Source organism: Cryptotermes secundus, unplaced genomic scaffold (genome assembly GCF_002891405.2).
Source record: "Cryptotermes secundus unplaced genomic scaffold, Csec_1.0 scaffold2310, whole genome shotgun sequence".
NCBI lineage: Eukaryota > Metazoa > Arthropoda > Insecta > Blattodea > Kalotermitidae > Cryptotermes > Cryptotermes secundus.
This window is the reverse complement of record NW_019721800.1, coordinates 300,451-313,422: the sequence shown is the minus strand read 5'-3', so window position 1 is coordinate 313,422 and position 12,972 is coordinate 300,451. Positions and strand designations below refer to the sequence as shown.

At 37.3% G+C, this 12,972-nt stretch overlaps 1 protein-coding gene across 1 annotated transcript in view; it reads left to right on the top strand.

Annotated features, from left to right (window-relative positions):
- Window positions 1–11,780, top strand: part of LOC111861225 (ubiquitin carboxyl-terminal hydrolase calypso) — a 41,372-nt gene extending 29,592 nt beyond the window's left edge. Inside the window, exons 8-11 of the mRNA XM_023845621.2 lie at window positions 4,878–5,027; window positions 6,109–6,449; window positions 9,111–9,259; window positions 10,485–11,780. Of these exons, the coding sequence (XP_023701389.1) occupies window positions 4,878–5,027; window positions 6,109–6,449; window positions 9,111–9,259; window positions 10,485–10,563 (719 nt within the window). The 3' untranslated portion in view covers window positions 10,564–11,780. The remainder of the gene's footprint in view (window positions 1–4,877; window positions 5,028–6,108; window positions 6,450–9,110; window positions 9,260–10,484) is intronic.
- Window positions 11,781–12,972: the final 1,192 nt, after the last annotated feature.

Genomic DNA, 12,972 nt, shown 5'->3' with positions numbered 1-12,972 from the left:
GAAGAGAGTTACATCTTCATAAATCATCTAAATGAAGTTTGACAAAACTGGGGAAGTGTTTACCATATATCATGTATTTCTAGGTGGGAGCAGGGCTCACATAGTCATATTCAGAAGGGGTGCAGGAGAGAATACCATATTCTTACTTATTTTTTTTATGTGTATTTAAAGAGCTTATGAATTCCACTTTAAGAGGAAATATTGAAAATGTTAACAGTATATTGCTCTTATTACAGGCAATTATGGGACTTGTTACTACAGCATCAGTTTTCATGAGTACCAAAAAATGAATTCCATTTGCTTGTTACAAATAAATAATATCCTAGAGAACAGAGCTTTAATTCATCTTGTATACATGGACACAATGGTAATAAAGAAAAATATTTACTGTTTTGCTCTCAACTAGTAAACTGGAGGAAACTAATTTCAGCAAAAGAGCTCATGACTATGCTCTACAAGGGACTCTTAAATACAGCATTGATATTGCATTAAGTATCCAGTGTAATTATGATATAAATTGTTCATACATATGTCTTTTCACTGGTTCCAGTGAAGTACAACATTAAGGCTAGAAAAGACACTTGACACACTGAGCATTGAAATAAGAGACTGACTAGCATGATTAATTCTTCAGTTTCTGCTCTATAGTATTTCAAATTATTCCAGAAATTCCATATTTATCAGTTAAATGAGATTCTGGCAGTTAAACAGTAACTGAGCAAGATCTGAATGTTTCATGAACGTTTGTATGTTACATGTTGTCTATAAGACATCTGGGCAAGGCAAGAAAATTGTGCCTTGAAACTTTCACTTTTCTTGTAGCAGAAGAATGCAGGACAGTCCAGTTCCAGTAGCTTTAAGAGTGTGCTGTGAATTATTATGAGTTCTTCAGAAATTCACATAATGGAATCAGAAAACAATATTAAATAAACTGTGCGGATTAAAATAATATATATCCAGATCAGAGACATAATTTACAGTATGTACCATTTACAAAACATGAGGCAGAATTGGGACTTCTTCTAAATTAAATGTAAAACAGAGAAGCTGAAGCAGAGGGAGTTACTCGTAGTAGTATACAGAGGGTTTGAGAGGAAATGCAGTGCATTGTTAAAGAGGGAAAACCATGCAGTGTGCCACAAAAGGAGGAGGGAGAAGGGAACTCAAAACAAGCAGAAATAAATTTAATAACTATGTAATTTGTGGAACAGTTAATGAATTTCATGTTGCTGAATGTCAGTGTTTAACACTAAAAGCATTACTTTCAATTCTGAAGAACAGAATTTACAGGGATATACAAGAGCCCTGTGACACTGTTAGGAAGTTGGGCTTCAGAAAGAAGAAATTTAGTAAAGTAAGTAAAAGTAAAGCTATCCCTGCAAGAGGCTGTGAAGGCACATAGGGTTGTGAGACGTTGAGGCTCCCACATTATCTAGACAATCGGCTCAAATATGGCGGTAAGGTTGTCAGCCTTATGTGCTGGCTGCACTTTACTCCCCAGGAAAATTATTATTTAATTCCTGGTACTCATTTCTGTTAGAGGCTGAGTAAACCCCAGGGCCTAGTGCGGCCAGAAGGATTAGGGATAGTCAAAATATTCTGATAGAACTGTTATGTATTCTTGAATTGTGGTTATCCTGTTTGACAATATTAAGAATTGCAGGCAGTAGGGTTAGCCAATAATTTACAATGGTGAGACATCCATGCAGGTGACTGTCATTGTATGTGCTTATGTTATCTGCATTTTTGCCTGTCCTCAGTTTTATTTGTGTCCTGAAAAGCACGTAGTCATGGTAGGAGTTGCCACACATACCCACTGAGTTTTGTGCAGTTTTGCTGACCCTCCTGGCCTTTTTGTCTCATTATGTCACTTCCTACTCCACCTGCTCAATGTTTGCTCAGTTCTCTTGTTTTTTCACTTTCAATATATATTTTATATGTAAAAAAATTAATCTGTTGAAAATATGGATGGGAAGCGGAAACATGGATCTAGGAATGAAAACATGAATGTGAAGAAACAGGCCATAATTTCCCATTCATTGGAAGTAAAATGGGAAGTTGTAAATTTGATAGAGGTACTGATAATCAAAAGGGCATGGAACTGACTGGTTCTGCAGTGAGAACTGTTTATGAGGATACTGATAGAGTATGTAAGAGCACTCAGTTGACCGTGAACCTCAGTGTTTGTTGTAAAATCATGGTCTCATGCAACAGAGAAAGTAGAGAGGATATTGTTTATGTGGGTCAGCCATCAGAAGCAATAGTCTCGGGGGAAGTCATTCAAGGAAAGCCTGGAGTTTGAATGAATACCTGACAAAAAAAAAAAGGAGCAGATACCTCATGCTGCAAGTTTGGGATGGTTTGTTTTTTTTTATACATTGCCACGCATTCCACAATTTGAAGATGATTGGTGCGACTGCAGCTGCAAATCACATTGGTGCTAAAGAATTCCCTATTCTCTTCAAAGCCGTAACTTCAGAAGGAGCTTACACACTGACACCAGTATTTAACTACACTGAAACAGATTTGTTGTCGAAGCATATGAATGAAATAGAAGATAACACCTGAGTTTAAAGGTGATAAAAACCACAGAATGCCCTCATTGGGATGAAACCCTTCTGGGAACTACAAATGAAAGTCCCTTGTCGTGTATGACACAAAATCCATGGGCACTGAAGGCATGCATGAAATGAATATGCCTGTTGTTTGGAAGGGGAGTGAGAAGGACTGGATGACATCTATTTTCAAGAGAACTGGCTGTAAGAGGAACTTGAGGCATACTGTAAGAGGAGAACATTCCTTTCAAATTTCTTGTTCTGGATAATGCTTGTGATGACCCACCATATGTTCCTGATCTTAGTGACAATATGGTGGTGTTTCTTCCTCACATCATCATATTGCTTCTCCAGCTGATGGATCAAGGAGTTGTAGCAAACTTTAAAGGCAGTGGCAGACCTTTTTCTTCTGTTGTGATATGTTTGAGAAGTAAAGGTATTAATGTGTTTTAAATCGCAAAGATCAAAATCTTGAGCATTCATGAACATAGCCCTTATTATTATATGTTAAATGTTTTCAGTTGTATGCATTTTTTACACACACAGTGATTTTTGGGAATGAACTCCTGTGTATGGTGAGAATCACCTGTGCAGGCTTCTTATATGCAACTACACAGTGAAATCTTCTTGCGTCTATTTTGAAGGGCCAACATGCTGGTAGTGAAGACAAGTGAATTTAAAGTGCTGTACTAATATTTACGTCATATCAGAAATCCTGTGATGATCATTATGACATGAAATTTTGTAATTATGAGAAGGGACCCAGTGCATATCATTCTAAGTCTACCTTGCGACTCTGTTCTAGTTACTGATGATTCATAGGTAATGCAACATGTTACAGTTACACAAAACAGGTGTATGGAAAATGTATGTTTTGCAGTAGGCTAGTAGCTAGAAGTTAACAGCCAGCCTCTCTTTATCTTGCCGCTACTCCTATTCCACTCTCCTACACTTTTTGGTGACTGGTTTTGATGGATGTATAAGATAATTGTGATTCTAGAGCAGAAGAGTTTTTGTTCCATGTTGTTATGAACATTTTACTTAAGTTTCTGGGATGGCATGCTTCACATCTAATATTTTAGGGGGAGCTGATGCCCCTTTATCTTGTACACTCTGCTGCTTCTAGATGAGGGTACTGTGTAGATATAGGTGCTCTTAATTTTGTATGTTGATTGACTGACAGGTTGAATTTGAATGTGTGTAAGTGTGATGATGCTTACATAATATAGTTCAGAACCCCCCTTCCCTCAAAAAGGTTTTTAATGGCTATATCTAATTAAACAGGGTACAGGGTAAAGAGCAGTATCATGTTGAAAAATCAGATATGTTTGCAGCTTTGGAAAACTTATACATTGAAGTGGATATTAATAAAGCTTGGGAAACCATTAAAATATCAAAATTTCAGCCAAAGATAATTTGTGTTATTGTGAACTGAAGAAGCATAAGCAATGGTTTGATGAAGGATACTTAGAATTATTAGGTCAAAGGAAACAAGCCAAATTGCAGTGGTTACAGGATCAAAGCAAAGTAAATGGGGATAATATGAACAATCTAAGACATGAAGCCAGCAGGCAGTTCAAGAATCATGTCTGATTCATATATGTGTGTGAAGTTGACCACTGACTGCTATCTAATGCTAAGGTCAAGAATGGCAGAGCTATACCTCAACTCCCCCATATGTCTACATGGCGCAATACATAATTAATTAATTAAGCACAGGGACAATTTTACCTTATTTGCCTGTTTCATAAATTCCTCCTGTCTAAACCATTGCAATTGTTAGGGCATTGTTAATTAAGCAGGTAGGTCAGTCAGTAAGATACATGACATTCAATTCTCCTTTCTTTATGCATGAAATGTTTAAATACTTGGTTTTACCAGAATTCAGAAAACATAACGGAATGTTTTGAAACTGCCTGTACTGTTACTTGGCAATCTACATGGACCAATAGTATGAAAGTAATGTTAAAATGGAAGTCACCAAGTGTAACAGAATTACAATTGTTAGAAGAAAACATGCATGATGTATACAGAACAATTTTCAGCACATATGAGCCAGGTTAGCTTAGTCAAGGAAGTACTACAGACTGGAAGGCAATGGTTCCATTCCTGGTAGAGGTGCTGAAGGTATCAGGTGGGTGCTGGAAGCTCTTTTCCTGGCATAAGGAGGCCACTAATGAAAGATTACTCCTGTCAGTCTTCTGCTGAGATCTATAATTCTTGAAATCCCTCCTGATGCTCCATATGTCTTCATGTCATGGTGCTTGGGCATAAGGCAACTTCACCTTATGGTTCTTATAGCAGGCGTATGTGTTATTATAGGTTGGGGCTGGAATTCTGGACAGAGCAGTCCCACATCAAGCAAAGACTTCAAGAAGTTAGTTGTCATTCGCATGGCAGGAGCAGGGGCTGCTGCTGCAGGTGTAACTGCAGGGACAGGCCATGTCGAGGACAAGGTTGACTCACCCACAGGTGAGAAGAGAAGGAATACTTCACAGTTGTTCATTATTGTCTTACTAAGTGACTCTCCTCAGCAAGTTCACACATTCATACTTTATTTCTCTGAGATTGCTTACATCCTTATTATCCTCCCATATTTGCGTTGCTCTTCAAATGGTCTTGCCATTAAGGTTTTTGATCAGACTTTTGTACATATTTCTCATTTCCTCTTGGCATCTTATCCTATTGCTTCTGGTATCTTCATTACAACAGTCTTGTTGCTGTTACTACTGAAACCCAAGTCCTGGCAGTGTGTTGACAGTCAACTATAATTAGTGCAGTAGGGTTGACTCTGAACCTGTCAGCCAGTCATTGAGCTACAAGCACTGTTTGAAAAAAATCCTATTCAGATCCCATCCAGGACTATCATTCTGATTCAGATTGTTCATACTTTTCTTTGTCGTGACAAATTATAATGCTGTACAACACAAGAAACTGTTCTCTAAACATTACAGTTTTAATGATATTTGTGATTTTGTTTCGGTGTTGCCTACTAATACAATTTTATTTTTAAATAACCTGGAAATGAATGAACCAAAAGGAAATAAGATGAAAATGGTAGTATTTGATTTAAACGAAAAAAAAACAAAAAAACATTAAAACTAACTCATGTTGTAATGTATCTGCATTCTCTGCATAAAATGCACAAACTAAATGTATGTGGGAGAGGTTGCATTTGTTACAAGTACTAAACTACAGAGCAGATTTTCTTAAATCTGCATTTTCATTTAGTATGTTGTTTGATTTTTCTACATTGCCTTTTTTTTTTTTAGTACAAATTTTATAATTTAAAAATTACCAAAGATTGATTAATTCCATCCAGTGTGACTGATGAAGTTTTTTTCTTTTTAATCTTTTATCCTTTACATGTTTTGCTTCTATAGACTCCTCAGAAGGATATCAGTCAAATACAAATCAGACTTTATCATTTCATTTTCAGAATGCATTGCAAGGGGTGTACCAGTAAGGTAGTAGAATTATATATGACGCAAGTTATTTCTATGAAAGAAGGCAATAATTTCATACTTTTGTATTCTGATAACTCTGCTTACAGGGCGCAGCTTGTCTGGTTTGAATGCCAGCTGCAAACGTGTGTGTACAGATGTTGTAAGTGCTACAAAGAAAGTATGTTTGGAAGGTGGACAACGTGTATGGGAGAAAGAGGCAGAGAGAGCTGAGGAGCAGATGTCGAGTCCAATTTCAGTTGACACAGGATCTGCTGCCACAAACCATAAGAAAGTGGACACCAAACTGTGTTCAAAATATCCTGAACTTTTTGAGCCCCACACATTTGCCCCAAAGGATTTGTTGGCCCTGCTGAAAAATCTTGAAAATGAGATTAGTGTCTGTGAAGTGAATTTGCGTGATGAAAATGACAAACGTAAAAAATATAAGGTGAGATAATTTTAATATTGATTTTGTTAGCTTATGTTCTTTTCTTTAAAAAGGAAAAGATTAGTGTTGTGTGTTCACTATGATTTTGGTATATGTGTCCTGTCCTTCAATTTTTTAATCACTATCAGTTTTCATGAAATTTTATATGGATAGTATGTCATTGGAGGTAACCACATCATCCTGCTTTTAGATATCGTATGATCGGTAATTACACCTTTGTTTATGCTTGAACAAGTGAGGTGGGAGGAACAGTAGTGTTGCAAGCAAGGAAGCAAGCAGAGCTCTGCTTTCTGCCTGTTTCATGCTGATTCCTTGCTTGGCTTACTCTTTTACTCTGAAAATGGGCCCAGTATGCTTCTCCAAAACGTCAGTTTGCTTTCAGCGGACTGCACAGCATTATATGACAGAAGGTAGAACTCTTTATGAAGTATCTCATTCAGATGTCAGCAAAGGACCCGAGCTATAGAATTCAAGAAATACTTGTAGAGTGAAAGAGAGCATGGAAGAAGCTGACAAATTACTTACATAAATGCTTGAAACAGAAGGTCTGAACCCTTCTGAACTGAATCATTTAATTTATAAAATGGCAACAGTAATAGTGAAAACACTGGGTGGGCCAAGGTAAAGAAAGGAGAGCCCTATACTGCTGCCTTGGCAAAGGAGTATACAAATAAAATATTGATAAGGTTAGAAAAGACATTTATAATGTTAGTGGAAATTAAAAAACATGTAAAAAGGATAACTGAAAATTGAAAGAAATGAAAAATATAAAATAATAAATGGTGAAGACTGAGATGTAGTTGTAGAGGATGTGAAAGAGAAAATTTCAGCCCAGGGTCAGTGTCCTAGGATGTACAAGGGAGAGGCAGTAAATATGTCACAAATCGATATAAAATGTAAAACGTGATATTTGAATCCTGAAAAAACGTTCGTTTCTCGACATGTCCTCCACTAATATTGATACAGTTGTCCCATCGCTTTACCAGTGTCGAAAGCCACAGCTTAAGAGTCTTTTTGACTGTTGTCTCAGCCACTTCTGCACCACTGTTTTGACCTCTTTGTCATCAGTGAAACATTTGCCACTGAGGTGGTTTTTTAGTGGACCAAACAGATGGAAGTCACTAGGGGCTATGTCTGGACTGTAAGGTGGATATTCAAGAAGTACCCACTGTAGTTCTTGAACTCCCTCCCGGTTTGCTTTGGGCTGTATGGGATCTGGCGTTGTCATGATGAAGCAGTTCCCCTCTTGCCAATTGGCCTGGTTGTTTTCTGTGAATTGCATCCCGAAGTTTCAACAGGACTTCACAGTATGATGCAGAATTTACAATTTCACCACACTTCTGAAAATGGGCTAACAGTACTCCCTGAGAATCCCAAAATGTGGTAAGCATAACCTTCTCAGCTGGTGGCATAACCTTACACTTTGAGCTTTTTGGTTGAAGGTGAGCTGCCGTGTTTCCATTGCATTGACACACAATTTGATTCAAGTTGGTAATGATGCACCCATGGTTCAGCCCCAGTAACGATCCTGTTAAGGATATCTTCTTATAGATCTGCATACTGTAAGACTCAGAGATGTTGTAAGGACAGATCCATTTGGTTAATTTTTTCTTGATCCTTCAGTTCTGTGGGTACCTACCATGTGCGCACTTTCCGAAACTTTAAACAACCAGGTATTATGCTAATTGCTGAACCATGGGAACACCCTAGTGCAGTTGCTACACTGTCTGTCATTATCCTCCTGTCAGCTTCAGTGAACTGTGCACCCACTGTACACTGTACACTGCTTTCAAATAAGGACACATTTTCAAGTTGGTACTGACAGATAACCCAACTTATGAAAGGTGCCTACAAGAAAATGAATCAGCCANGGTCAGTTTTTTATGGAACCAAGTGACTTCTATGATGCCCCCATAAGCAGGGTCCTACACTTTATTGAAAGTGTAGGATTAATAAAGGGCTAATCTAAAGGGAAGCACAAAAGATCATTGAAGGTTGCAGTGCGGGGGCCAGTTACTATGGTCCACCCCTTACATACATTACATTACATTAGATAAATAGTAATTAAATTGTAAATACTCACATATGATATAAATCTATTTTTAAAATTTGAATATGGGCATAAAACGAGAGCTGTTGTTTCAAGTAGCCATTACTGTGTAATTGGATGTATTAGTATTTTATCGTGTCCTTATATGTTACTTCTTTCTAACTCTTTTCTGTGAGGGCATATAAAGGACATGAGGATGAGGATGAGACCTTGACATTCATTATATAGGGAAGTGATCAGCTTCTTAATGTAGCCCCTTTGACCCTGGGCAAACTGCACTCAGTATCCATTAGATGGGCTCCCAAACTTCGTTTTGATAAATATTGGGTGTTTTAGTTTGATGATTTTGGGCTTTTAATTAATTAAAACACAAGTCTATACCGTATTGCCAAAGTATGTTCTTGTAACCTACCAGCACAGATTTTGTTTCATGGACTCTGTGCCTACAAGGAGGTTAAAAATAGCTGCACAATTGGTAGTTTCCCCTTGTTAGTGACCCATTCCATAGATATGGTGCTAACAGAGAATAGTTACTTATTTTTCCCTAGAGATCTTGATAAATTATTCAAGAAACTGTCTGCAGTAAGTAGAGCTCTGTTCCATTCCAACAGATTGATGATTGTCGAAGAACACACAATTATGACGAGTTTATCTGCACATTCCTGTCTATGCTGGCACAGCAGGGCAAATTGGCAGATCTTGTGCAGCAGCATCTTGTGCAGCACAAGAAACCAGGACTTCCTCTTCCCAGAGTACAGAGGTGTGTAATCCATAGTATACTTCTGAACAAGCTGACTCAAATGATAATGCTTCCAACTTGTATTTGGAAGTGGCTGAGATACTGACTGTTCTGACTGCTATGTTTTCACATTTTCTTCAATCCCTCCAGATAACTGCTGTAATAGTATCTTGAATTTTGTCATTACTGCTTTCAGTCAAGTTTTTTAAGTTAATCATATGTGAACAAAAGTATCACTTCATGCTAATAACTTCTGCAGTTGATATGGCATTGTTAAATACCATTTGATTGATCCATCCATGCAAAATATGAAGATTCAAGTGAGTGTATAATGTTTAATAATGAAGTCCACTCATATCAGCAAAGTAGGTTGTACATATTATGAAATAATGGCATAAATGTTCTTGCTATATGTATTTATTCATTCTTTAACACATTCAGGACCGGAGGGGCCAATTGGCCCTCTACATTTCTATAGTGTTGTGGACCGGGCGGGCCAATTGGCCCTTTTCTGACGCGTTATGTTGCAACCGACTATATCTCGCTGTGTGGCCACGTTGCATCATAACTACTGCGTAGTTGACCTAGGGAATGTTTGCTAGCTTAGCCAGTAACATGATCACGCTCATTTCCTGTCACACCCTAAAGAAAATAGCCTTTGTTCTAGTCCAAGCTTCCACGTATGAATCAGGAAATTAGCAGTGCAACATGGATCAGAGACAAAAACAGTTGCAGGCAAAGCGTTCTCTCGGAGAACAAGAAATATTAGATTTGTTCTCCGATGAGGTATCAGATTTGCCAACTGCTTCGTCTTCTGATAGCGAGGCCAGCCTCAGTGAAAGTGACAGTGACAGGGGCCACAGGGCCCCCCAAAATATTGTGTCCAGTGAAAGTGAGAGCTCTCTTCACAAAGGGGAATGTTTCCAGAGATATTACATGCGCAAGCACTTCTAGGAGCTCTGGTAAGTGTTCTCCAAAAATTTTAGTTCATAAAATTAATTAGGAGATATTATATTAATTTTTAAAGTGAACAGTGCAAAAGTTAGGGTGCTAGGCTTAAAAATCCCGGTCCCCAGGATGATTTAAATATTTAAACAACCGGTCCGCAATGTGTTAAGTCAGTCAGACTGGAAACTTTACGGTGATGACTTTATTCTATTCATTTTGAGGATTATGATGATTTCAGCATAATGTACACTTCCAAAAAATGAGTGCATTTTGATCTCATAATATTTTTATTTCTTAGACCAGCAAAGAAACCTGAACCAAGACCCAGTTCTTCACGCCGTCGTCGTGGTCGCACCAAATACAGGAAACGCAAATAATTTTGACTCGTCTTGGTGGTGTGAGGATAATTCACATGGCGTGGATCATCTTATGTTGCATCATCCAGGAGGAGTGTTCATGAATTCCCTTCTTGATTGATTCATTTGCTTGTATTTATTCTTGCATGTAGCTTCTCAGTTGGTCCAAACTGTGTAAAGAAAGAGTACTTTGTTCTGGGATGTGACAGTATGTAGTCCATTAGTTACATCCCAGAAAATGGTATTCTTCATGGTGAGTGCTGTGAGACTCTCAATTCCAGTTAAGGGTATTTTCTGTAGTTTTCCTTGAGGGAGCCAGAAGTTTCATAGTTAATGAAAAATGAAAGAGTTCGTTATATGGGCTCATAGGTATCATATTTATTCTTCACTCATTTCAACCTGTTAAGCATGATCAGAAAGTTGTGTAAGTATAAAATGTATGTTGAAATGAAAGAGAGAATTGTGTTGACATGAAAACATTTCCAGCCATTCCCAGGAAACACAGAAAGCTTCCATGTTCTGGGTAAAATAGGATTGTACTTGTCTATAATATTGGCTGATGAATGAAAAGTTAGCATTTAAACTGAGGACAAACTTTAATTGCTGAACCATCTTGTGAGATTTGAGGTTCTTGTGACCATGTCTATGAAGATACTATCTGGTGGAATGTGATGCTATGTAGTTTTGTTATTAAGTACCCAAATTTCAGAGGAACCTTCCTCCATCTTCATGGGGAGAAACAGTTAAGAGATGGGGACAAGGATCTGGTCTAAGAGCAAGCTAGTGGGAATTTAATTGAAATGTATAGCCCTTAAAAGGGCTGGACAGGAAGATAGGAAGGAGGGTAAAAGGTGACATGTAAGGAAGGTGAGAGAAGTTATTCACATAAAAGTGAATGGTTTATAATGCATGTGGCATTATACACAAAAATTATGGACAGTGCTGTAATTTAGCAGAGAACATTCTTTCTTTTTTAGAATTTAATTGAATTTAGAATTGCAAATAGAAAAAAAAATAATGGAAGTATTTATTTGTTGAAGTTGACAGTATGAGATTGTCATTTACCGCATTCATTAATTTCGTGCGAATAGTGAGATAGTCCTTAAAACTTATGGGGAAGGGGGTTGGTTGTCTAGTTGTGGTGTGAAGGTGTACTTCAGGAATTCTTATGTTTTTTATTGCTATTGGGGTGGGACTAAGTCCCTTGTACTGAGGCCACTTCTGGCGTATTGTACCAGCCCCAGATGATAGACAAGGGTGATTGTGGAGCAATTGGTGAAATGAAGATTGGCAGGGGAAACTGAAGTACTTGGAGAAAACCTGCCCCAGTGCCACTTTGTCCACCACAAATCCCACTTGACCAAACCCGGGCCACCGCACTGGGAAACCAGCAACTAACTGCTTGAGCTGTGGCACGGCCAATTCTTATGTTGATTGCATGCCAGCTTCAGATATTCAGTAAGTATTTGATTTAGTTTATGTGTACATGATATGATTTTCATTTCATAACTCCAAGTAGTAGCTTGTTATCATTCTTGCCATGAATTTAATTGAGTTGTACTTGAGATATTCAGAGTTAATGCATTGACATGTGTGGGAGATTTTTTCCTTATGTGTGAAACTAATGAATATCCAATTATAACTTAGTAGAATCCATCAGTATTAGGTTTGCTGGATTCATATTAATCACGTATGTGTTGAATATTATGTTAAAAGGAAGTTCTTTTATGTGTTCATAACCATTACACCTTACCTTTTTTTTTGGTAGAAAACTGCAGATTAGTTGCTTCAGTTAAGACAGGTCTCATGAGAAATTTCCTTTGATTAATATCAAACAGATGGTTCGAAGCCAATTTACTCTCATTAAATTTTGATAAAACCCATTACATATCATTCACAACTAAAAACAACCACCAAATTGATCTGGACATCAGTTATGCCAACAAATTAATCTGTAAAGTACTTGATACAAAATTCCTTGGAATACATGTAGACAGTACACTGTCTTGGAAAATACATATTGAACAAATTATACCTAAATTAAATGCAGCTTGCTATGCGATGAGATCAATTAAGCCTTTTATGTCACAGGAAACATTGAAGATGGTTTACCATGCCTACTTTCATTCTATTATGAACTATGGATTAATATTCTGGGGGAACTCTTCACATAGTGTAATAATTTTTAAAATACAAAAGAATATAATAAGAATCATTACAGGATGTAGAAGTAGAGATTCATGTAGAGAATTATTTAAGAAATTAAAAATTCTACCTCTTCAATCGCAATACATATTATCGCTTCTCCTATTTGTTGTTTACAACAAAGATAAATTCAAATTAAATTCTGATGTCTATAACATGAATACTAGACAAAAATATAACTTCCACCTACCCTCATCAACTTTATCAGTATATCAAAAAGGAGTC